The following is a 26,649-nucleotide window of genomic DNA, read 5'->3' as shown; positions in this document are numbered from 1 at the left end:
CCCTTCTCTGAAGCAAATGGGCAGTTAAAAAGTGTGAAATATAAACAAACAAACAAAGAAGACAGGTCCATAACAACCAGAACCAATGCAATCTATGAGAAGGTGAAGTCTTTTCATTTAAAAGCAGGGAGAACTGAAAAACGTTAACTTTTTATTATTTTCAGGTAATTAACAATATTGGTGTGCACGTTTCAGGAAACAAATATGAAGACGTTTTTCATACTACAGGATTCTTCTGCTGTTCTTAAATACGTATCCACATAAAGTTCAGATTTAAAAAAATATAATTATGTAAACTTCAAAAATTATAATGTTGAACTATCAAGCAAGTTAATTTTTCTCTCTTTTTTCACTCCCTTGATCTCTGACTATCATTATTTAGTTGTATTGTCACCAGTCCCAGTGATGACATGTTAAAACATAAGGGCTAGAAACATGTTGCCTTCTTTCCCAACAAAGCTGGGTATTTGATGAGTCACAGGATCCAGTGGTCCCACTGTCACAAGATTCTTCCTTATCCACCATTAACCCAAAAAAGCTTAAGGTTAAAAGGAGTAATTTTCTATCCAATCATCCTTTGGATCCACCTGTTATCTCGCTTGTAGGTCCGTCTAGCATGATAATTATGTATGCCTTGCCAGGAGGAGTTTAAGGGAGAAGCAAACTGACCTTGGCAGCCACTCCCTCAGTTCTTTTGCCCAGATCCATGTTGGTAGGATTTGCTGAGCATACCAAGGCTCAGGTTGATTGCCATAAACAATCTGGTAAGTACTACCAGATGGAGGCCAGGCCCTTCCTTGGGTACCAAGAAGTGTGTGGCATGCCCTGATTCTTCAAGACCTCACAAGCTACAATTTGGCTATGCTGGTTCATAATCAGAGCCGTGTGTGCTCTGCAGGGGAGAAAATGAAAAGCAACGTCTAACCCCGGGGGGAGGGGGGGCTGGAATCAAAGTGTGTGCTCAGAATATATTATGCAAAGTAAGGTCAGATTATTTCCATAATTCATTTTGATTGCGGTTTGGAGTTCTCAAGGAAATTTGCTGTTTCAGTCTTTGCTGGCACATTCCACAGGGAAATGATGATAAAACAAGCGGGTGAATGAGGAGAGGCCTTGGAAGAGATGGGGGGGGAGGGGTGGCACCGTGGCACTAATGGGAAGGAACTACTTTGGACCCAAGCTTCTGACTCTGCTGGACAGGTAGTAGCATCTGTTTTCTTTCTCAAACATTAGTTTGTGGCAGCAGTTCTAAAAGCCAGATTAAATGTGTTGTCTGTAATGGTTTTAGAACATATTTTATTGTATTGTGAATTTTGTAAAAGTTTTCAGCAGGAATGTCTGTGGATTCCCCAGTCATCCAAGTCATAGTTGTCTCAAAGGTGCTTTTTTTTCTTCTTCAAAAGGCAACTGGGCTGTTTTTTCCTCCTTGAGGAAGAAGAAGAAAACATTTCACTTCTCATCCAAGAAGCTTCATCAGTTCTGATGGTGGGAGGGGGGATGGAACGGTAGAAGTTATTGGGCCTCTTTTAAAATCTAAACCAGGAGGAAATACTTTTGAGCATGTAAAAATTCTACTTGTTGATGAAAATCCTAAGATTACAGTGGCAGAAGCCAGATTTTTAACTATGGCTATTAAAAAAAAAGGCTTTGAATAACCAGTCAATGAACTTGGGTTTAAAGACTGTTATGTAATATTTATTAAATATTGTACTTAATATTTTTTTTATTCTATGTCAACTATAGATTATGCTTGTCACTTGGTTTTGGGCCTTTTTGGATAAATAAGATCGATTGATTAATTTTACTCTTCTATTAGCAAACCCTTCTTTCTTATCATGGCCTTTTCACATGGTCCTTTCCTGTTACCGTCTATGTTTACATTTTTTAGTCTTTTTAAGCCTACAAAAAATGCATACAGTTAACATAGTAAGCACAAGGCACCTAGCTAATAAATTTTGCTGACTCTCTCCTGTATCTCTGTCTGCACCTTTTCCTTCAGTGATGAGGCCTGCACCAGCGGGCAGTTGGTGGTTGCTAGCCGGGAGAGTCAGTATAAGATTTTTCACTTTCACCATGGTGGCCTGGATAAACTCTCCGAAGTGTTTCAGCAATGGAAGTATTGCACAGAGACGCATCTCAAAGACCAGGTAAGTTAGGCTAGAGCAGGCAGAGGGGTGCAGGAAAACCCCCAATTCACCTGATGGCCATCAACTTCAGTAGATTCCCTCCTTCTTTCTGACATAAGCCTCTGGATAATTTCTGGGTTTGTAAACTCAGAAAGCTCAGCTAGAACTTATACTGGAGAAGTAAGAACAGCAGCAGTTCCTGGCTTCCTTTTAGATATAATGGAGGCATCCAAAATGCTCATTTCTTCTAAAATTGGGCTGGAAAGAGAACACCTTACATAACTGGAGTAAACTGGCAGGATTATAAACATGCCTACAGACATGCCAAAGAAGGTTAGGGAGGGGTGGGCAGGGGGGGCTTAGAACGCTTTATTGGATGTTGAAGATTTGAGCCTAGTTCCATTTGCTCTCAGTGATTGGGCATGACAGGTTGGCTATATATAAACATGGGCACAGCAGCACAAGCAATCATTTGTCTTTTCCATTTTGCTTGATGTGAGGAGAGATGAAAAACATGCATCCTTGGGAGGGGGAGGGGGAAGGATTTGAATTCCTGTCTAGGATGTATCAGCATGTTTACTGCGCACAAGGTCTTTTTTAATAGTAATTTATTTTAAAGGTTACAATTGACAACAATTAAAAACTAATACAAACTAAAAAAAAACCCTCAAAAATAAAAATAAAAAAAGATTCAGAAAAGAAAAAAAGAGAATAAATTGAAAGAAAAATAGAAGAGAAAGAAAAAATAGAATATACAGTAGTAGAGAAAAAAAGTTACAATTACAATTTTAATAACGTATCACCTTTTCTTAAATACAACAAATACATTCTTCCGATATCTCCTTATCTATAGCCAAATCCTTTAAGCCCTGTCATTTTAATACCGATGTCAGCAAAAGGCCATTAAGTCTTATCAGAGAAAACAACATAATCTATTTTTAACCTGGATCAACTAAACCAACTTTATATTCCTTCCTTTTATTTCTAACCCTTTTGATCTTTAGGTTCTTCAAAATGTCCTAGAACTATGATTTCATTTTTCTTTGTCCCTTCATATAACATTCTTCACAGCTTTAACGTGCCTCTTCAGTAAATCCAATGTAAGAAAATTATCCTCTCTTGGCTTGTTTGTTGTTGTTTTTTCCTTTGCATGTCCAATGTAACATCTTTTGCTGTATCATTCTTTTAGCCTATCATTTTTAAATCCAGTTTCAAATCAGTCTCAATCTTGTGAGGGAGAATTTATTCCCATTACATCTTTTAGGCACAATCTGTCTATAGAGGCCGACACTATTAAGGTTAATTTCTGGCCCCATTTTTCAAAACTATCCTTCAGTAGGTCCAATGTTAAAACATTTTGCCTCATTCTGTATTTGTTTAGGTAGTCCTCAACTAACAACCGCAATTGGAATTAGAACTACTTGCTAAGCGATACAGTCATTAAATGAGTTGTGACCACACCTGATTTTATTATCTTCTTTTCCATGGTTATTAAGGAAATCACAAAATCATGAAGCGAATCTGGCTTCCTCTATTAACTTTGCTTGCCGGATGTGCATGCCAGCTGGGAAGGTTGCAAATAGCAATCACATAAGCCTGGGACTCTGCAACCATCATAAATACATGCAGGTTGCTAAGTGGCCAAATCATGATCATTGTGATCATGGGACTATCGTGATGCTTGTAAGTGCAAGGACCAGTTGCTAGTCACTTTTTTTCAGCACCACTGTAAATACTGAATAGTCACTAAACAAATGGCGATAGATTGAGGACTATCTGTAAGTCAAATTTGACTGTTCTGCTTTAATTGTAATCTTTAGCTCATTCCAGTTGTATATAGTGTCCAATTTTTAAAGCCTTATTTTACAGTTTTAACAAAAGAATTCAATACAAAAGTGTTTTCCCACAGGAAGGATGTTTCCATAATCTTATTTAAAATTTATCTGGACCTTTAGTCCATTTGTAACTTTCTAAAACTTTACAAAATCAAAGATACCCTTTTGTATTTATTCCCCCCTCCAATTTTTTTTCAGTCCTTAAAGTTGTATTTAAAGTTTCTTTTGCTAAGGTTTGGAGGAAACTCACTTAGTGCTGTAAAACATGTTAGTCCAAAAGTTCCTAAAGCTGAAAAACAATTAACAATCCATTTCAGAAAGTGATTAGAAAAGGAAATATGTGAACCCAGAGTCCTTTCAAAGCTGACCCCGCTTTGATCAAGATGGCTATTCCCTTGTTTCCTAGAGCTCTAAACCCACCGAAGATTGCTGTCTTGCAATCTCCTTGCAAGGTATAACAATTTAGAGCATTTGTGGGCAATCTCAAGTCATCATCTTGTCCAGAGAGGAATAACGAAGAGCTGATCCTCCTCACTAGTTTTTCATTCACTGCAGTGTCAGCTCCACAAACTTCAGTTTGTCATTTTGTCCCCAGAAGTCCCTCAACTCCCACTCCCCTCACGGTCTTGAACATTAGATGTATGCTGATGCCAGCAGATGTACTTCATGAAAGCTTATACTATAATAAATTAGTCATTAATATGCTACAAAACTCATTGTTGAGGCAAAATGGCACAGCTGCCCCTTCTGGAAATTGTTCATTCTGTGGCTCTTTACAGTCCATTCCAATCCTGTTTTGACAAGACCCACTGCCATATCTTCCTTTAATTGGCACAAAGACTTTGCAAAGGTCTTAATTATGTGTTTAAAGGTACCGGAGATGCTTGTTAGAAACAGGGTTTCTAAATTCCCTACCTCCTCCCCCCAACACACATTTCTCCTGCTGCTTTCCTCTCATTATAGTGCCACAGGGGCTTGCATTTGTGTGGAGCAACCTTTTGATTTTTAAATTAAATGTCAGCTGCAGTTTTTGCCCTGGAATGGCAAGCGTCCTCAGAGAGCCTGGCACCGCTGCTTCACTCTTCCCTAACAGCAGGGCTTTTGTATGTGGCCAATCAGATGTAATTTATTACATGCATTCCTGGGCAGACTCAAGATATGGCTGCAAGCTGGGTGAACTCTGATCTTGGACAAGGAGGGGTGAGAAAGGAAGCCAACCACAAAGCAGTTTTAAGGGGACTCAGAACCTTAATTCCTCCAAGCCAGTGGCTTTCCCCCAGTTTCCAGAGGTTGCCTGGTTGGCTGTTTTTCCAGGAATGGTATCAAGATGAGCTGGAGACCTAAGGCCGATGCAGCCATGACACGAGCCTTCTCTTTCCTCTTTTTGTTTCCAATTAGCAGCTCACTGACATGAAGACCTGCATGCAGTTCTCCATTCGCCGGCCCAAGCTCCCCTCCTCCGAGACCCACCCGGAGGAGAATGCTTATAAACGCTTAGATGTCTCTGGGTGGCTTCGTCATTTAAACAAGGCTGGACAAGTCGAAGAAGAGTACAAGCTGAGGAAGGTGAGAAGCGACTCAACGGTGGCATGTTTTGCTCTGCGGGTTCCAACAGAGAGCCTCCCTCTGCCAGACCCTGCAGTTTAAGGAATTCTGCCCATTGTCCTTGGTTTGGGCCTAATCCTGGCAAGAGGGAAGGAGCTAGTTAAGTGCAGCAGAAAACACACACACACACACACACACACACACACACACACACACACACAACCTCCTTCCTAAGTCAGATTGCTGCTAAACCGTTGTTGATCACTGCTCTGTCAGTTAGGAGGATCTGCACCTATTGCCACGGGTGCTTGTGCCTCTCTCCTCAGGCCCCAAGAAAGCGCTCAAAACTGTTTGGCTTCGAATAAATAGGAGGTGGTGGAATATCTGTGCAAGGCTGGGTCCAAGTGTACCGTTTCCAAGATTGGGGATTAAGCTATGACGTGAGAATGATGCGTTAATTGTACGGGCCCTCCAGGGGACTTATTGACATTGAAATGAGCTTGATTTGTATCTCCCCTGGGAAATGGGAGGGCTCTGCTTTCCCTCCCAGCATATGCAGATTGTGGGCTCCTGAATCAAGGGAGCTCTTGTCAGGCAGAGTAAAAAGAGCTCCCGTTTCAGAAACGGCTGACACTTTTCTCTGAACGAGGTTCTCATTCTTCTTCTGTCCCTAGGCTATTTTCTTTGGCGGGATCGATGTCTCAATCCGTGGTGAAGTTTGGCCCTTCTTGTTGCGCTACTATAGCTATGAATCCACTTCGGAAGAGAGGGAGGCTCTCCGCATTGCAAAGAGAGAGGAATATTTTCAGATCCAACAGAAAAGGTGGCCAGGAAGAGATGACTAACGGCTCAAGAGACTGTTGTAAAATTACCTTGCCCTGCTCTTCTCCCATCCTCTTATCCTCATGCTCGTCCTCATCATCTTTCTATACCACCTTTCATTTATATATTTTACACACACACACATATATAGTTCTCAACTTTCCAAAATTATGATAGGCCTATAATGGATGTTTTACAGTAAAACACTTCTGTCATAAAATGTTGTGCCCCCCCCAATACACACACAGTGCCATGACCACATTTCAAGCAACTATCTCACCTTTACATCCAGTTGCAGTGTCTTGCGAACACATGACCATGATTTGCAAGGTAGACTCAGCCTTCCAGCCTTTCGAGGTCGGTAAAATGAGGACCCAGATTGTTGGGGGCAATATGCTGACTCTGTAAACTGCTTAGAGAGGACTGTAAAGCACTGTGAAGCGGTATATAAGTCTAAGTGCTATTGCTATTTTAGCCAGCTTTCAGGGGGAAAAACATCCATTTGAAAGAATAGGATTTTACTTAGAACCCAATTAGCAATCACAGACTGTAGCAACAACCGGGAATCTAATTTTGTTGTAAATTGAGGGCTACCAACACATATCTACAGTACATACATACAAAATCCCTCAAGGTGATATGTCTGTTTTTTCCCCAACCCTGTATGGTGCGTTGGGCTGAGATGAAGTCACCCTTGTCCAAAAGTCACCCTTGCTGCCTATTATGCCTAAGGCAGGGCTAGAACTCCCAACCTCCTGGTTTCTAGGCCAACACCTTGACCATTATACCAAACTGATTCTCTCATAACTAAGGACAAAAGCATCTGTGTTATTAGAAACAGGAGTAGGGAATACTCAGTACCATATTAGTGGAGAGAGGGAGATTTGGCTGGGAAAGAATTCCAAGTGAAGTATTTCACAGACCTTATTCATATGTCACATTGAGTCATAATTTCTTTAAATATGATGTGTTGAATAAATCACACATGCCAAATCATAAATATCCAGACATAACGGTTAAATCTAAGGTGCTGACTGTATTTACACACACCAACAACTGCTGGCAAAGTCATCCAAAGTTTTAGGGCTTGATAGTATCCATAATCTCTGATGACAGCCAGTCTGTCTCTACTTTCTATCAAATTCCAAGGTATCTGAACATATTTTTCAAAAGGGGCTGAAAAGAAGAACCTGAAGCTTTGTGATCAATTGGAAGGAAGAACAGGGAATCAGTTTCAGACTGTTAGTTAGGTGACATACACTGTGAAAATTCAAGCTTTTCTATTTGCATATGGTGAACTCACCACTGAACCCAACCAGGAGTGTATTTACACAATGAAAATTAGCACTTTGATTTGCACCCTGACATATTTTGTCCTATTTGGGTTATAGTAGCACACTGTTCATGGGTCTGCCTTTGAAAAGTATTTGGAAATTTCAGCAAATATAGAACCCTTCATTCAGGCTATTGACAAGGGTGAGTTGTAGGATGCACGTGCCTCCCTTATTGCATGGTCTATTTTTCAGTTTATTGGATTATATTTTGGGACTTGGTTAGTTGAAGGGCTGCATTCTTCGCTTTAGAACTGCCTAGGTTTAACAGGCAAAGCTTTTCCCTTGGTCCCATCGTCATCATCAGAAGCACATTTAGGTGCAATTGAAAAGAAAGCTGTTTTGGCTGTTTTTGTAGCAGCCTGCAAAAGGAGCCAGGGATCATTCCACCGCCAACAATCAGATGAGTTTAATTTTGAGAATGGTATTTACCGATTTTAAGCTGATGCAAAACTGTTTAAAGGCATCACTATTTTTTTAAAAAAATCAGGCTATTTATCATTTTGTGTGCTGTGTTTGGTTTATACTCCGGTGTGCCCTCGTAGTACACATTAGGGCTGTGCAGTGCTTTGTATCAGGAAGAGAGTGCTTTCGAATGCAAACATCACCCCCATCTGCAGCTCATTCAAGAAGTTTCTAGGATGGCATAGCTGCATTGGAAACGCTTTGCAGCGGCCTAAAAGAAAGATACGGGTGCTTTAATGAGTAGCAGCAGGGGCTGGATACATACTCCCAAGCATTCCAAAGCATCTCTTTCCAATTGAATCTGACACACTGCAAAGTTCTAGCATAGGTGTGCAATAATTCCTGTGTTCCTCAGGCTCTCCCTGGCACCAGATGAGCAAAAGGCCTTCTGGAGGAATGTGCAGTTCACTGTTGATAAAGATGTGGTGAGGACTGACCGCAGTAACCAGTTTTTCCGAGGAGAGAACAACCCCAACGTGGAGACTATGAGGTGATCATTTTTCCCAATTAGTACCAAACTGAGTGCACTTTATTGGTAAATCCAAATTCATTCTTGCTTAGAGAAAATCCTTCAAAGGGATGTCTAGGCAAACTGAGAAAGTCACAGGCTTTTTCTCTTGAAGTGGCTAATCTTACTCAGTGTAAAGCAGTTTCAAATGTTTTGGATGCTTTGTCTCTTTAAAAAGCCTTTCACATTCTGAGGCCTTCCAAATATGGCTTGCCTGTCTCTGAATTTGTAGCTAGCAGGTTCCAATTATGTTCTGGCTGGGAATTAAGGGGGCTGTAGGCCATTAACAGAAGGGCATTAGGTTGGGAAAGGCTGCTGGACAGCAACCTAGGAAGATGTGAGTTTTATGCCCAGTACAAATAAATAAAATACTGCAGGGGAGGATTAAAACAGAGAGAGAATGCTTTGCCTCAGGCCTCTAGGTAGCTCAGGGGTTCCTGTTCTCCTGGAAGTTATGTACTTTCTGTGCCGTGGTTGTCCTTTTCTCCCCATTTTCTTTCATTTTAAGAGAAACTTCTGGCCAATGGTTCCTTGGGAAGAGAAGAATGGAACTCTATGACTTCCATTATCCCTAATCTCACTTTCTGTTTTTTCTTTCTTTTTTTAAAATTGTCCTCTTCTTAGGCGGATCTTGCTGAACTATGCAGTGTACAACCCAGCCATTGGCTATTCCCAGGGAATGTCTGACCTCGTGGCCCCCATCCTTGCTGAGGTTCTGGATGAATCGGATACTTTCTGGTGCTTTGTTGGTTTGATGCAGAACACGATCTTTATCAGCTCCCCGCGGGATGAGGATATGGAGAAGCAGCTGGTGAGGCTTGGAGCTGAGGGCCTTCTCTGTTTCCTTTCCATTCCCTTCCCTGTCATTCCCCAAGAAATCCCAAGCATGGAATCTATACCTGGGGCTGCCAAAGACCACCTGTGTACCCCACAGGAAAAACAGAAGGGTGTGAGGAGTTCTGTCAGAAAAGCAGAAACGGGGAGGTTGTGCTCGCAAGAAGCCCTGGCAATGCAGAAATATCCACTTCCTGGCAGCTCCCAGGGCTTCCTGCCCAGATCAAGCATTCTTGTTGTCAGCATGTTATTTTTTGAATTGGTGGATCCAACAACCGATGCAGCCAGCTCCGGGTAGGCCTGTGAGCTTCTATTGATCCAGGAGGGTGTAAAGAGGAATGTTAGGAAAACCAGAAGGCGCAACTGTGGCTGTCCCTCTTTCTCTTCTTCCCTGGCTGTGGCTGAGCCGAGCACCATTGTCTCTTTGCAGATGTACCTGCGAGAACTGATGCGGTTGATGCACGTACGCTTTTACCAGCACCTGGCTTCCCTTGGGGAGGATGGCCTTCAGATGCTTTTTTGTCACCGCTGGATCCTCCTGTGCTTTAAGCGAGAGTTTCCGGATGCTGAAGCCCTGCGCATGTGGGAAGCCTGCTGGGCTCATTATCAGGTGAGGCCTGGGAGCAGCTTGCTCTGGGCCCTGCATTCTGCTGCCCGTTGCAGTCCCTGCTTTCCAGCTCCCTGTCCCAGTCTTGATGGGGATAAGCTGAACATGCTTCCTGATCTCCTCTGAGTGATCTTCTGGCCCTCCCTTCCGTGCCCTCTGCCCCCTTTGTCTCCTCTGACATTACACAAACGGATGTAAATTTCCCTCCTGATGATTCATTTTGAAGCTCCTGGGCCTTTCTTGTTGCTGTGGCCACCCATCAACCTGACAGGCCTTCTGCTTGCTGTGCAGTTGCCTCCGCAGTTTGGCTGCCCTGCCCCTCCCAAGCGTAAACGTTGATGCCTGCTCTGTGCAAGCTCTCTCCAGAGAGAGAGAGAGAGAGAGAGATGGACAGCGCCAGGCCTACCCTACTTCCACAGCGTCTCTTGTGAGGTTAGCCCCAGGTCCCAACAGCAGGAAAACAAGCGTATGGTTTGTGTCGGACCTGGTCTTGTCCTGTAAACGGAGGCTGCCACCAAACCACGTTCACCATATGCTGCTAACTCTCATTTCTCTCTGCCAAATAGTTGCTCTCTGGTGGTGGTCCAAGGAGGGGGAGGTGAAGGGGGGAGAAAATGCCTGGAGCAAGCTTGCCTCAAATTAGCACAGAGCAGCAGCCAGGAAGGTTGCTCTTCTTGGCTCCAGCTCTGGCTTCGCTGCCTCTTAGCTGCCTGATCTAGACTTCTGTGGGAATAACATGTTACCGAAGACGAACTGAATCCTGCAGCCAAACCTAATTCAGAAGGGAAAGATCAGAGCTTTGATCATACATTAATAAAGCATATGATGTTAAATGCCAAAGTTCTTAAGTATGGGGCCAGCCCTAAAGACTGATAGGCTTAAAAAAAATAAATCTGACTGTTAAATCCTGCATCGATTTCATAGGAGACAGTGAGTTCTAGTCCCGCCTTAGCCATGAAAGCTGGTTGGGTGATTTTGGACCAGTCATTCTCTTTCAGCCCAACCCACCTCATAGGATGGTTGTTTTGGGGAAAAGAGGAAGGGATATTATGTATGTTCACCACCTTAAGTTATTTATAAAATAATAAAGGCAGGATAAAAAAATCTAATAAAGTTGTGGTCACATTTGCATTCTATTCAAGTATATCATTATTATTTTTTAACTTATTTTTTACTTACTTACACCAGGCTTTATAGCTTGATTTACCAGTTTTAGCTTCCCTCTCCCTCCCCTAAACTCTCATTCAAGTAAGATTTCCGATACTTTTGATAGCACTCTCTAAAAATCCCTGTGGAAGCTCATTCCAGTTGCTTGACTATTATGAAATGGGTGTGTTGCCTCTGAGTAGGGGTGGGCAACTACGGCCCTTTTGTGACCTGTGGTTTTCAATTCCCAGCTGGCTCAGGAATTCTGGGAATTGAAGTCCACGGCTTGTAAATGAGCTGTAGTTGCCTACTCACGCTTTGGAGGCACCTGGTTTTGATTCCTTCAGCTGACAGCAGGGGGCAGCATTGCAACCTTCATGTTTCCTGCTAATTGTGGCTGCAGAAATATTTCAGAGAAGCTGCAGTCAAAGCAGGGTGGACATTTATAACATCCTACTCATTGTTAGCAGTGTGACAGAATGGCAGTCTTCAGTTTCCCTTAGTCATTGCTGACTGTCTTTCAGGTCTGATCTTTCCTAATGCAATCTCCAGCACAATTGGGTACCTGCCTTCTCAGCTGAAGATACCTTTGAATTCAGTGGGGCTCAAGTTAGTGTGTGAGCAGCCTTGCTCTAATGATGTCCTTCACCTGGATGGCCACCATCTCCCTTGATCCCCAGTCAGCCAGAAAGCAGCAGCTTAAGGAAAGCCAGTGTGTAAAACCTTCCTTCACATGGTCCCAAGATTCGAGCTAATGTTTTATTCATCCTTTGCTCTGGGGATCCTAGAGGTTAAAAATTCTTAGACTATATAGCATCCACTCAGTGATACATATCCCTGATGGAAACAGTGCCAATGGTGCCTGTGCTGGAGATTGCAGACTCCAAAACCAGTTTTCCAAAACATTTGTTTTCCCGTGGATCGTCCCCCGTCCCCGCCCCCCCCCCCCCCCCCCCCCCCGTATTTCCTTAAAGAAAATAGTTTGCTGTCCTCATTGGACAGGAGAAAAAAAAATCGGAAATGCAAATGAAAGCTCTGGATTAATCTACTGTATTCATAGTCTGAAATTCAAGCCATAACATCCCACAAGTTCTGCATTACATGAAGTGCTTTCTTTTGTCTTAAAGTTTCTGCTATATTAGAAGAGCAATAATGTATCCCTTCCATCTTGTCCTATAATTCACGATCACCATAAATTGCTTTTCATTCTGTTGCCATTTTTTGGGTGCTTTCTCTTAGCCCAAGAAACCTCTTCAAAGCATTGTTGGTACTAAACTGTCTTCTTGGTTACTTTTGCTGCAGACAGACTATTTCCATCTCTTCATCTGTGTGGCTATTGTGGTGATCTATGGGGATGATGTCATTGAACAGCAACTGGCTACGGACCAGATGCTGCTACACTTTGGGAACCTCGCCATGCACATGAATGGGGAGCTCATACTCAGGAAGGTAAATCAATGTCCAGGGTTCAAGTGAAAACTTCTGGGAAGAAATGTATAGGCCTTAAAGGAGTACATGCAACATTGTGTCCAATGTGAGGGGGATTTTGGAGTGTCTATGTGTGATCAGCAGAGGTGGTATTCAGCCGGTTCATCTGAACCGGTAGCAGAAATTGCAGGTGGACCCATCCACCCACCCCCGCCCTGGCTCTATGCCATCCTATTTAGGCATGTTTTTGAGGCCAGGTGTAAGTGCGGAAGGCGCTTGCACCAGCAAAGCGCATGCAAGGAAGCTGGGTGCATGCATGGACGGCGTGCGAGCAAAGCGTGCAAACCGGTAGGGAAAGTAAGTGAATACCACCCCTGGTGATCAGCCTTCATTATAACTTACAATAGGCATGGTTTAGACAAGCTCAGCCATTCCAGATAGCTGTCTTTATTGGACCTAAACATCTCCTGCTGTCTCTCTCTTCCAGGCTAGGAGTTTGCTCTATCAGTTCCGCCTGCTACCCCGGATCCCCTGCAGTCTGCATGACCTGTGCAAACTCTGCGGAACAGGCATGTGGGACAGCGGCTATATCCCTGCCGTGGAATGTACTGGAAATCACCCTGACTCAGATAGCTGCCCATATGGAGGCATGGTGGATGAGCCATCTCCCAAGTCAGGAAATGATTGCAGAAGGGGACTTAAAACACGAGAGGTTTTTGCTTTCCGGAAATGACTGTTCAGGATCGTATATCAGCTACTCGAGGACTACACAGCAGTGGGCACAGAAAACTCAGCACAGTCGGGGCCTGGCAAGCAAAAAAATGAACAAAAAGTTTTTCTTCTGATCCAAAAATAAAGCTGGTCATGGGAGGAGACCAGGAACGATACAGAATGGAAGAGTTTCCTGCTTTGTGATCAGAGCTGGATTTTGATGTGCATCGTACCAGGAAGCGAGTTGATCAGACTATGGAGGTGCTTTGTAGTTTGAAACAAATGGAGAGAGAGGCTGAGGCTGGCAAATTGGAGTCAAAAGTGACCCGGGATTCCCTGCCCCCCCCCCTTGTCATGTAGGGAATAGTGACTGCTTTAGAAAATGAATCCACAACCAGCAACCCTGATGGTAGGTGAAGGGACAGGGTCAACCTTGCCCCTTTGCCCAGGTGCACCCACACACCTATGCATGCAGATACTGCTTTAACCAAAATGCACCACTCACTGGCTTTATGTAAAGCCACGATGACCACCTGGAGTATAGTCTGCCAAAAAAAAAACAATAAAAATACAAACTTTGTGGTTCCCAAAGGAAACATTACAGTGTGTGTGTGTGTGTGTGTAAACCTTGGTCACTGTATTTTAAAAGCCTTTAGTTTTTCTCCATATACACATCAAACATTCGGCATTAGGAAAGTGAAAATCAACAGCTTCACTGTGAATGTAAATTATGCAAAACCACACCTCATACAAGATGGTCTGTTTGATTTAAACTTCTCAAATAAAACAAACTGGAAAAAGTTCTTCTCCGTATCCCAGTGAGAAGAATCACTTTATGATTCATTTAGCTTCATTAAGAACTTCTCCGGTGAGGACTTGGGGGTCAGAGAAAGGCGGCTACAAATTTCAGACCCATTGCGTTCTCCTTTCAAACCAGTAGCCTACATTTAGCTACCCTCCTCCAGTTTTACTGCTGTTGATTTAACTGTTTCCTATTTAAAATAACAATAAAAAACCACTTTACTGCAAGTGGTAGGATCATCCTGAAATACTGAGGTGGTGAAATGAATGCCTTCCTGAATAACGTGAGGATTATTTCAGTCACTTAGTTCAGTTCAAAAGTTATTTAGGTTGAAGACCAGTATAGAAGAAAACAATTAACTAACTGTTTAAAAATAAAAGAGGAAGGAAGGCCAAGCTAAAAAGATAGTACCCACTATTATTGCCAATATACATTTTCAGCCCTTAAAATTGGCTCATCGTCAAATAGCAAGTCAGTGAAGCTGTTCTTGCTACATCTGTCCCAAAGGGGACACTTGGATCTAGGCCTAGGGGAAATCCACAAGCTAGAGGGGTGAGCAAAGGCAGCTACTTGGGTTTTGTTTTTTTGTTTTTTTTTAAATCTATTAAAACTTGTAAGAGAGAAGCTCCACCTAGCTCTTGGGACCTGTTGCTTTGAAATGTAGGCCTTGCACTGAATGAGCTACAAGGCTCTTCACACAGGTTGCGAAGTGTGAGGTGTTTTCAGAGATATGAAGTAATACCTTTGTTAAAAGCCACAGCTGTCCCCTTTATAACCCTAGCAAAACCAGCAAAATTTACAACACCTTCCCACCTCAGCCAAAGGCAGCCTGTTACTTTATATGGAAATGGGAATTGCCAAGTGCTGATAATTTCACCTGTTTTTAAAAAAAAAAAAACAGATGACCAAAAAAAAAGAGTCATATTTAGCTTTCAGATACATTAGATTATCTATCATTTGAAAAAGAGGAATATTTCCAAATCTAGCTGAAAGGAATCTGGTGGCTGGGTTATAAAATCTTTTTTCAGTGTTTTGTCCAGAAACGGTATTTTTAAAAAAACAGCATGGACATTTCATAACAAATGCAATTTAATTGTCATCAAATTGTGGCAGTAAGTGGGCTGTATTGCAAGAGTAGTTTCTAACAGCTTGCTAAGCCACCCAGATTTGCTTTTCTGAGTGAGATGAGCAGCATATAAATTAAATAAATTAAAAACAGATAAGATAAATAAAGAAGCTTTGCAATACAGTATAATTTGACATGAATGCTGCAAGTCAGAATTTGAGTGTTTTGCCTGGTTTCTCTGTATATTTTTTTAAGATTGAAATCCCAGTGGCAGACTGATAGGGTGAATTTGACAGATCCATCCCTGTATTGCAGGGAGGAGTATAGCCCACAGCAGACTAAGGAGTTACTTTCACTGGGAAACAAAAACCAGGATTTTTTTTCAACTGAACCAGAGCAGAACTTGGAACGTTATTGAAATTCCCTAATCAACTTGGACCAGAAGAATTCCCGGTTGCCACTTTAGAAGGAAATAAAAGACTTGCGTGTGTATACTTAACTGTCTCTACAGGAATTAGAAGGAGCCTGTAAAATAAATTGTACATCTGGGAAGCTCAGTTATTTGGGATTTGTACAGCACAACTTTCCCTCTTTAATGAGTTCAGTTTCAGCCTGAGATGTACAGTATTTGGTTGGAGTCAAACTGAAGGCCAGCTTATGCTTTGTGATGGGTTCTGTTCTGGTCGATATACAAATTGCAACTTTTAAATTTGTTGAAAGCTGGTAACTTTTATTCCTCTAGTTTTATTTAAATCAATTAATCACTGTAATTCTTTAATGACGCCTTTTTTCCTCTTTAACATTGGTTTAGTGGCATCTTCATTTGCACATGTTTCCGATTGTACAAATAAATTTGAATAAAATCTTGTATTTATTAAGAACACAGAGATTATTTTTTTGTCTTTCTTCCTATGTAGCAGTGATGGCGATACCTTTTTGGCACCGAGTGGCGAAAAGGGAGCGTGCGTGTCTGGGCCACAACCCGGAAGAGGAGTTGCCCAGCGCGCATGTGTGCGCCTGAAAATGAACTTCCGGTTTCAGCTACTGAACTTCCAGTTTCTGCCAGCTACTCTTCTGGGTTCTCAGTCATCACATGCGCATGTGCCCAAGAAACCCAGAAGAGGAACGGGTGATGCGGCGCATGCCAGGCGACATGGCTCCACGTGCCACTTGGGGCAGACGTGCCATAGGTTCGCCATCACAGCTATATAGACTGTGGAGCGGAAATTTGCTGCAATGACTTTAGAGAGCGTTGGCTTTCTTTGCCCCATTTTGCAAATGAATTCATATCCTAATTCTCATACGTGAACCGGTATGTTTTGTATCCCAGATCAATCGCTGCACATTTATTGAACTGAAGCAGAACTAAACACAGTAGCTTAAATTGCATCTGAACTGGAGCAGCGGCCAAAACAAGAGTATCAACAACTCTGCAGTGAATTTCAGCATCTTCTACCTAATTGAAGGCAGAAAACTGGAATGCAGGTTTTGGCAGTCTGGCCCTTCCTTGTTACTCCTGCATGCAGAAGGTGTTGCATCTAGACTCTGACTGAAGCTAAATACTGTGTGAAAACCTGAATTAGTCACATTTTGCACTTGTAACGGAGCTGAGGTAGCCTGTCCTTTATGCTAGTGCTGTTTTCAACTTTTTCAGTTGCTGCTTACATCTTGAGGACCCTTTCCCACAACCATCCCCATCAATGGGGATTAGCAGATCGCTTGGAGAACAGATGACCATTGGTGCTTTAACGCCCTGCCCTCTTGTCCACATCCAAGTTTTTTGTCGATGCTTTTAAAAGTCTCAACACTTGCTCTACAGGAATTGGGGTGGTCAGGTGGGGTGGTCTCCCTCCGAGAAATAATAAACGGTATGAGAAACCATAGCAGGTGGCAGCATGTATTGGCTGACCTTGAAAAGGCTAAGTAAGCTAAGACCTGATTAGCACCTGGAGGGGAGACCACCAGGAAATCCCACAGTGGCAAGCTAGGAGAACGAAGTTGAAAAAGGAACGATGAACCAACTCCATGTCATGGCTAAGAAACAACATGAATGTGCTCTTGGTGCAATCAATAAAAGTTGAGTTTTCTCAAGCAACGGTCTCCAACCTTTCTGGTTCAAGTGCGCTCCCCCAGCATTTCCACAGCCCAGTTCCAAACAGTCTGAGGCCTAGCACCAGGCCACAGACCAGAGGTTGGGGACCCTGTTCTAAAGTGTTCCTAGGGGATTTGGGAGTCCTGTGAAAGGAGGTGGGGCCCAGAAGCTCCACCAAAGGGAGGTTTTTTTGTTGTTGTTGTTTGGCATGGAAGCCTCTTTACTGTATCACTGTTTGTTTCAGGATCTGTTTCTCAGCTCCTGAATTTGCAATTTAAGCCATTCTTTGTCACCAGGGACAAGTGAGAGGAGGCCTGGATCCCAATCCTTCCTTAGGCATTCCTGATGTATCTGAAAGCAGTTTGCCTGTAGCCTCTCCTTCCTTCACAGAAATTCAAGCCTGTCTTTGTCATCGGAGCAAAGGGGTTGTGTTTGCATATATCAACAGAAATGGGGAGGGAGGCCGAGGGGGAGAGGAGGGGGAAGCTCTTCAGATTTCAAGGTCAGGAGGGAAAGAGCTGTTTTAATTTCATTTCAGCCCTGCCATGCTGGAGATGGCTGTGAGAGAGAGATTTCTGAAGGAGCAGCTTCCCTTGCATTGGGTAGGGAATATATTATGGGTTGGCCTCCTTCACATCTCCTGGAGGTCACAGGAACACAGCACCACCTACTGTCTGCAAGCTCTACTGCTCAGTGGTGATTATGCTATGGCGCGGTGGGCAACTATGGCAAGTTTACAACCTGTGGACTTCAACTTCCAGAATTCCTGAGCCTACCATGCTGGCTCAGGAATTCTGGGAGCCGAAGTCCACGGGATGTAAAGTTATGATAGTTCCGCGTCCCCCGACCCCCTTTACACTATTTACACCTACCTCCTGCCCCCCCCCCTTTACAGATAATTACACTGTGGTGTAATTCCAGCACAAACATCCTTCTGGCTACTGGCCACAGTTGAGCTGACTCTATATCACAGTATTATTATTATTACTATTATTACTATTACTATTATTATTATTATTATTATTATTATTATTATTATTATTAGTTAATCTTTAGTGAGATTCACAGCCTTTGAGGCTGGTTAATAGCTCAGCAGCTCGAGTCCTAACCAAGGACCTAGGAACTGTTAAGGTATCGTCGGAGGATGTAAGCTGTTCCGAGTAAGGTGGTTTTTTGTAGAGTCAAAATGTTCAAGTCCGGCAAATTTAGAATTTCTAAATAGCGGGGTAGCCCTTTGGGTATTGCTCCAATATTATATTATTATTATTATTATTATTATTATTATTATTATTATTATTATTATTATTATTATTATTATTATTATTAACACAAACTTGACAGTATACACAGCAAACAAGATAACCATGCTGGATTTCGTATCTCAAATCACTAGTCGAACACTTCCCAAGCGTTTAGGACTGCATGATGTATCGGCGGATTATGCGAGCAGATCCCAGTAAGGTGGCCTTCTGCAGCTGACCAATGGTGATCTTGTCAGTGCCAATTGTTTTTAAGTGCTTGCCTAGGTCTTTAGGCACAGCGCCCAGTGTGCCGAGTACCACTGGAACCACCTGCACTGGTTTATGCCAGAGTCTCTGCAGTTTGATTCTCAAGTCCTGATATCTGGTGACTTTTTCAAGCTGCTGTCACCAGGTATGGCAATGTTGATGATCCACACTTTTTTCTTCTCCACAATCGTGATATCCAGGGTATTGTGTTCCAAAACTTTATCAGTCTATATTCGGAAGTCCCACAGTAGTTTTGCATGCTTGTTTTCGACCACTTTTTCAGGCTTATGATCCCACCAGTTCTTTGCTACAGGCAGATGGTAGTTGTGACACAATTCCAGTGGACCATCTGAGCGACTGTGTTGTGACGTTTGTAGTCAGTCTGAGCTATTGTCTTGCAACCGCTCAGTATGTGATAAATGATTTCATCCACTTCTTTGCAGAGTCTGCATTTGGGGTCATCAGCAGATTTTTCTATTCTGGCTTTGATTACATTCGTTCTGATGGCTTGTTCCTGGGCTGCAAAAATCAGGCCTTCTGTTTCTTTCTTCAGTGTTCTGTTGGTCAGCCATAACCAGGTCTTTTCTTTATCTACTTTTCCTTGGATCTTCTCAAGGAACTGTCCATGCAGTGCTTTGTTACACCAGCTGTCAGCCTGAGTTTGCATTGATGATGATGATGATGATGATGATGATGATGATGATGATGATTATTGCATTTTTTAAAAGATGGTAGCTGCCATTGCCAATGTTTAAACAACATAAGAGCACATGTTAGGATTGTTCTATAAATGTGTACTGTTACTCTAAAAAAGGGAATATTGCTAATGGGCTCATGCAAATGTATTTCACCGGACAACCTTTTCCACAGAAGATGGTACCTAATGATGGGACAGGTTTTTGAGATGAATTATATTCTAGGAATACTAAGACAAGATAAGAAGCCTCTCAATTTTTGTGCTTAAAATACTGTGCAAGAGATTAGTCTGGAGTTGAAAGCGGCCTTACCTCCCCTAGTTGCTCTGTTAAGTAGATGTTTGTATATTGTTGGTGCTTAACCATAGTGCTTAACAATTACTCCACAAATTTAAGCATCAATTCTGTCAGTAAGAGTACATTCCTAAATATGTCTTATTGTTTAGTTAGAATAGATGGTGTTCAACCATCCCTCAGTACACTTAGTGACCTCTAACAATTGAGAAAATATATCCTCTTCCTGGCATTGCCCCACCTAAGTTCAGGAGAGAAATAGCAGTAGATGCCAAGAGAACTAAGCAAGAGAAGGATCCTTGATGTCCTGTGAATGGACATATGCCCAAAGCCCACTGACTCAGACCTAGGAACACTTTCATGGCAAGAACAAACATTCTTGAGAGTACACAAGAACAAAATCAAATTAAAAGATGGAGGAAGGAGTCTACCAGCAAGGAATAACATTAAAGGAGGATATGGTTGAAGAATCTGACCTCCCTTATACTACTTGGAGGACCCTGAAGAGGTTGAGAGTTGGAATGCCTAAGTGTAAATATGCTCAAGTGGAGCCTCTTAGTGGATGACAACGCACTGTAGAGAGACACAAAGCCCGGACCATCTGCTGGTATGTCAGCTACTACCAGAAATGTACCAATAGTGACTTATTTTTGGCCAATGACAAAGCCAAGAAGATGGCTATCATTCATTGATATAGACCCAGAAGAAGAAGAAACATCCCTCACATTTCTTGTATAAAATGCTAGAGAGATGGGAATGCTGTATATACAATTAGTATGTCAACAGAAAAAGGTGAGAGATTCTGCCATGCACATCACGGGCCATGTTATTATGCCAAAAATTGCCTAATTGTCCCTTAGTATGTAATTATACAAATACCAGAGCAGAGTGCTTCCCAAATATATATTAATGGTATGGAACGTGTAATGAGACTTTCTGAAGAGCTGAACTAGTACAGTTTGTGCATCTGTATACGCAGAAATCCGATTAGCTAAATGAGGTGTACTTTCTAACAATAAGATATGTTTATGAATGTATTTGTATTGACTAAACTGTTACTTAAAACAGCAGCAAATGTGAATAGGTTGAGCTCCGAGATGATACCGATCTACTGCCCTTGCCTCGGTTAGTGTTTCTGGAACTGGAAACTATCCTGCTTATCAATTTACAATGAACGTATTTTCCCTTCTGTTTGCAAACAGGTACCCATTTAGGTTTGGTTGTTTGTTTATACTAAAATCCAGCTCACCATTGTTGTTGTATGACACTATTAAGGGGTAGGATCCCTCCCTATCATGCTTAAATTTTACTACTTTATTGCATTTCCTATAGTAATGTCAACTATGAATAATGAATATTCCTGACTTGGTCTGAGAATCCTTCCTTCCGCAGGATATCGGTGGCCATCATGGGTTATGAGGTCACTGGTTCTCTTTCCATCTAGCATCTCTTCTTCCAGCCTCAGGAAGAATGGCAAGGAGAGCTTCCTCTAATGCTGAACTGTGTGCAGGAGGAGTCTCCCCTCTCCGTTAGGCTATTAATTGTCAATATAATGTCCTTGTATATTCTGGAATGCATCCTTATGAACGAGCTTCAAAGAGTTGAAAGCCATAAAAATGTATGGTTGAGTTATTCAAATAGTATGAGAGAAGTATGGCCTCAATCATAAAGCCCAACTGCTATAAAGGATAAACTTTGTCCCAATTAAGTGCAGTTCTTGTAATTGCAATTGTTACAGATGTGTCCAAATCCATCTCAATGTTTTGTTGAGATGGATTTGTTATAGATGGGTCCTCTGGGGAGTGGCCAGATAGCTGAGACAAGGCATTTTTTAGTCCCAGATTGCTGCTTGCCTGCAAGTCTTCCTATAGGGATGGAGTGAATCGTGCTCCCCCCACCCATTTCCTAGAAATAGGCTCATCTGTATGTACGAACACAGCCACAAACCCAAACTCACTTCTCTTTTGGCCGTGAGCAGTAATCTATGGCAGCTTTTAAATTCTTGCCCCCTGAAAATGCTCCGTGATTTATTTACCCTGTTGCCAATCTTACCTCTCTTTCGGCATGCAGAAATTTTATTATCTGCTTTAAAATTAAGAACAGGCTCTTGTTCTTAGTGCAGAAAGCAGCACATATAAGGGAAGAATAGCTGAAACTTTGGCTTTGTACCAATCCATCCTTTAACCTCTGGTTAGGAAGGACGCAGGTGGGCGTTTACCCCACAGAATCTAAAATCATTTACCAATAGCCTCATAGGACCAGCTGAGAATATGATTTCCTTGTGCTGGAAAGGTAAAACAGTGGAACAGAATGTTCCTGGCAGATGGTAACTCAATGCTCCCCAAATGAACATGCTGTCTTAGCATGGGTCCAGTGTGCTGTTAAATGCCTGCTTTCATTATGGAGACTTCTTCGCAAGGAAAAGACAAATCCTGTGAAGAAAGGACTTTGCAATCACCACAATTTGAAGGGTTATCGCAATGTCACTCCTCATTTTTAGGCAGGTTATATTTGCTTTAATAACAGCAGGATCATGTATGAGAATGGCCCCAAACTGACCAGCTTGTGCTTTTTATTTGAGCTTTATAAGGGCTCTTTGCTAACCAAGCAAACTAACCGAGCCCCCAAGGCTCCATCTACTAACAAGGTTGTTCTGGGGAAGTCAAAGGCAGTGTTTCCACGAAGCAACATTCAGAGACATGCTCCCTTAAAGTCAAAGAGGTGGCCATTTAGTTTCTCCTGCATTTCTTGGAAGATCTGCCCTAACTTCCCATCTTGCATATGTAATGTGCACTACCTGTATTTCAACTATCTATACTTCAGTTATTGGAAGAGAGGCTTTAAACCTCAATACTGGTGTGTTTCACCTACTCAGCTCCTCATTGAAGATCTAAAAGACAACCAGCCTCTATTTTAGACAAAACAGCTGGGAACAGCTAATTTGGAGGCACCATGTGCCAAGTGTCTTCTTTCTTAAAGAAACTGTCTCAAATGGCCTCCAGTGGTTTCACAAGGAGAAAAAAAATGCTTTTGTCTTTGCTGCTGACTACAAACACAAGTTCAAGTAAAGTGTACCATTGCTATATTTTATGTGCAATTCTTTTTTCTTGAGGTCACATGATAGTATAACATCATGGTAAAGTGATGCAATGGATGGAGTAGGAGAAAGAGTTAGAATGAGAGGTGTAGCACTTTTCAGTCATAACCCATCTTTTAAAATGTGGAAAAATGCATATGCCAGAGTAGAACACTGTCACTGAAAATGGGTCTTATCTATATATACCATATCTATATATAACGTATCTATTGTCAAAGACTTTCACACAACTGGATTCTAGATAGTTTCTATTACCCAGGGGGGAAATGTGCCATTTTTAAAATATAAATGTTGCCCTTTAGCAGTGGGAAATTATGAATGGTCTCAGAAATAGAAGTATATCTGGGAGAAAAGGAGGACCATATTTAACAAATAGGCAATAAAGATGCTTTCACTGCACACAAAGACATGGACATCATTTTTCTTATTTCCCAGATCAGAGTCCAGAATTTTTCAACAGCTTCTCAGATATCATATTCAACAGTAGAGGATTTTGCAGCCCAAACTAACCCTTTGATTATTTTCCCCAAAAGTCTATCGCTTTCGCCCGTAAGGTGAATACTATACGTACTCCCAAAATAGAAATCTTCTACTTTCAGACTTCAGCATGTTGCTCAGTTTAAGTACTATATATTCTTGCAGTTTTCTAGGATGAATAAGTTCAAAGAAACACAATATAATTCCTATAATGTAAAGGGGAGGGGGGAGGAATTTTCAGCAGAGGTACCCTGTTTCCCTGAAAATAAGACATCCCCTCAAAAAGGGCTTTTTAGCGCATGGCAATAAGGCCAAACGCTTATTTCAGGGTTCAGAAAAATATAAGACAGGGTCTTATTTTCGGAGAAACACAGCAGCTTGCTGTGAAAATCTTGGAATTCTAGAATCATACGATTAGAAAGCAAGTCATAGTTCATTTCACTACATTCTTTGTCAGTAAAGAATTCCTTTTTGGAAATCAATGCCACCTCACAGGTTTTAGAAGCCTAGATGATCTTGGTTGATCTTGAAAAAGTTGATCTAGGGTCAGATCTAGTTGGCACTTGAATGGGAGACTACCAGGAAATTTTAGGATCATTGACTGGATAGGAAAGTTGAAAAAAACCAATGCAGGAAGAAAGCAAACTATTTCCAGGCTGATATCAAGAAGCAACATGGAATATTTCCATGTACTGTATGCCTCAGGAGTCAAGCTAGATATACAGGAGATTTAATTTATTTCCACTTAGATGTAGCCATTCTCTAGTTGTTTTTCAGCTAACTGATAGCAAAATAAATAAATAAAAGGAGCAGCATGTGGGCAGCTCACTTAATTCATTGTGACACTGATAGATACAGCCACCTAAAGGTCAGATCTAAACCTACTTATTTCTAACCTACCTGGTAAAGACCAATGGCCTAGAGCAGTGTTGGTGAGCTGCATTTAATTTCATATGTGCTTTGAAAAAGGTCTCTTCAAGGAGAGTTCTTTGTTCCTACATCACAGTTAGCATTTTGGGAAAGAAAGAAAAGTTGTAAAAAAAAAGGGGATGAAAGGAATAAAGGGCTTTTCCAACCTTTTAGCACCACCAATCAAGGATTGCAGCATCAACAGGAGAAAAAAAATCACACACACTTGATCAGGAAAGCTTTACAAAACTTCTCTAACATTCTTCATAAATATATCCCTGAACTTTTCAGAAACTGGTGAAAAACAGCTGTTATCGACACATAAATATTTTTTACATAAGCAAGCACAATAAACTTTCTATGCTAAATTTGTAGATTTTCTTTTTTGTAGAGTAGTTTTATGAAAAGTATCATTGCAACAACAACAAACTAATACAAGCTAAAAACAATAAAGTAAAAAAATTCAGAAAAGATAGAAAAAATAGGAAGAGAAATAGTAGAATATACATAACAAGTGACTTTTCCTTTCATCACAAGTAGAAACAATTTTAGTAACTTATCACCTTCACTTAAAATAACACAAATTATCTTTTCTTTATTTCATATCCCATCTGTTATCTAGCAAAAAATCCATAAAGCCTTGTTATTTCAGTCCTGATATCAGCAAAACACCTGTGTCTTAGGGTTCAAAATATAGTTCCTCTTGTGGTAACCCACTTATTGTGACACTACTTGTTTTCACACAACATACTGAACTGATTTGACCCTTTTTCTGGCTTCACACTACACACCAAATAAAAAAGGCTGAGTTTTGCACATCAGTCTAAGGCCTCTTCCAACCATGATTAAAATTAATCAAGGTTAAAGTGAGATGCAAATGTAGCTTCTAGATTGTTTTACATCATGTAGAAACCCTTGTCTCTGTGAAAGATTTTAGTAAAAACATTTAATTTTAAAAAGCAGATTGTTACTGGAAAAAAAAGTTGCTGCAGTATTGAATTTCCACATTATGACAGTTTGAATTGTACTAGCACATTAGTAACAAATTAATGTAGTTTTATCAAATGTGGCAAGATACATTTGTATTGCGCTATTCCTACTAGTACTACATTTTGTACTGATTTTAAGTAGATAGTAGAATCCTCAAGCTGGATGAGGATAGACAAATTGGCAAGTAATACAAAGTGGGAAGGAAATTCTACCAAACTGAAGGGTGACTTACAACTCTTTGCAAGGGGATTCAAGTATTTGGTTTCTGAGTTCTCCTGGACATATTGCTGACTACAAAACATCAAGTGACTAAGATAGCCAGGAGTTATTATTATAGGTTAATACACTAATTGCAACCTTATCTGAAGAGGGCAGGTGTGGATATAGTTGTCCAAGCTCTAAAGACGCCAAGATGGATTATATAATATATTTGGATGTATTCGTTTTAAGGAAGCTTGATATTTAAAAAAATGGCTGATCATATGACATCTCTGTTGTACTAGCTATTCTGGTTTATAGTATGTTTCTAAGCCCAACACATCAGGGATAGGCAATGTGGCCCTTTGGGGCACTGTTGAACTCCAGTTGCTGTCACCCTTAGTTAGCAAAACAAATGTTTAGAGATCACGGGAGCTGCTGTCCAACATCTGGAAGGTCAGACTTTTCTCACCTCTGACCCAACTGACCTAAATTGTTTGAGTCCAGCTTGTTTGAAAGATAGTCTTGATCAATGCCAGCTTGATAGCCCTTTAAGATCAGCGTCAGGGGCCTGGAGGAGCAATTAGGAAGGCAGGCACACAAAATAAAGCCTTCTAACCACTTGTGGATTGCGCTTCTAACTGATGCCTACCAAACCCATCCTTATAGGCCTTCAAGCTGCCCCGTGACTCCGCTGTTCAGCTAGCTATGTAACTGCACCTCTGGTACTATTTGTTTTAAATTATTAATTATTTTTCATTGCTTTATCTTGTCCTGTGCTTTTAAAGCTTGTTAGATGTCACCTTGTAGAATTTAGTCTTGAAGGCGGCTTATAAATATTTTAAATAAATGTGCATCATGTAACCAAGATGAAACATGCTAAAGCAAGTTCAGTCTGTAACTGATCTGATAGAGAGCCTGCAGCCCCCTAAATCTTGATTTTGGGGCTCTGAGAAATGTTTACTTCTTACTGAAGACCGGCTGAGGAGTCTGAGCTCGCAGCTCATTTGCTGTCCACTAGTGAGGGAGGATGCTTGCTTCTGTTGTAGAGGGGTAGAGTTCAGTCATGTCAAAGTACAGAAGCAAAAGAGAGCATGGATAAATAGCAATAGCACTTAGACTTATATACCGCTTCACAGTGCTTTTACAGCCCTCTCTAAGTG

The 26,649-nt window shown here is 41.5% G+C and overlaps 1 protein-coding gene across 4 annotated transcripts in view; it reads left to right on the top strand.

Moving 5' to 3' along the window:
- The window catches only part of TBC1D16 (TBC1 domain family member 16), a 78,236-nt gene extending 62,178 nt beyond the window's left edge, over positions 1-16,058 (top strand). For 3 of the 4 annotated variants that reach the window (XM_070937681.1, XM_070937684.1, XM_070937683.1), the window contains 8 exons: positions 2,000-2,147; positions 5,360-5,527; positions 6,181-6,329; positions 8,480-8,614; positions 9,257-9,443; positions 9,897-10,076; positions 12,522-12,668; positions 13,135-16,058. In XM_070937681.1, coding sequence (XP_070793782.1) covers positions 2,000-2,147; positions 5,360-5,527; positions 6,181-6,329; positions 8,480-8,614; positions 9,257-9,443; positions 9,897-10,076; positions 12,522-12,668; positions 13,135-13,380 — 1,360 coding nt within the window. In that variant the 3' untranslated portion in view covers positions 13,381-16,058. The remainder of the gene's footprint in view (positions 1-1,999; positions 2,148-5,359; positions 5,528-6,180; positions 6,330-8,479; positions 8,615-9,256; positions 9,444-9,896; positions 10,077-12,521; positions 12,669-13,134) is intronic. The other variant, XM_070937682.1, reaches the window with a different exon arrangement.
- Positions 16,059-26,649: the final 10,591 nt, after the last annotated feature.

This window comes from Pituophis catenifer, unplaced genomic scaffold, assembly GCF_029215685.1.
Source record: "Pituophis catenifer annectens isolate HBS135680 unplaced genomic scaffold, rPitCat1.0.hap2 SCAF_2, whole genome shotgun sequence".
In the NCBI taxonomy this organism is placed as follows: Eukaryota; Metazoa; Chordata; class Lepidosauria; order Squamata; family Colubridae; genus Pituophis; species Pituophis catenifer.
This window is presented reverse-complemented; position numbering and strand designations above follow the sequence as displayed.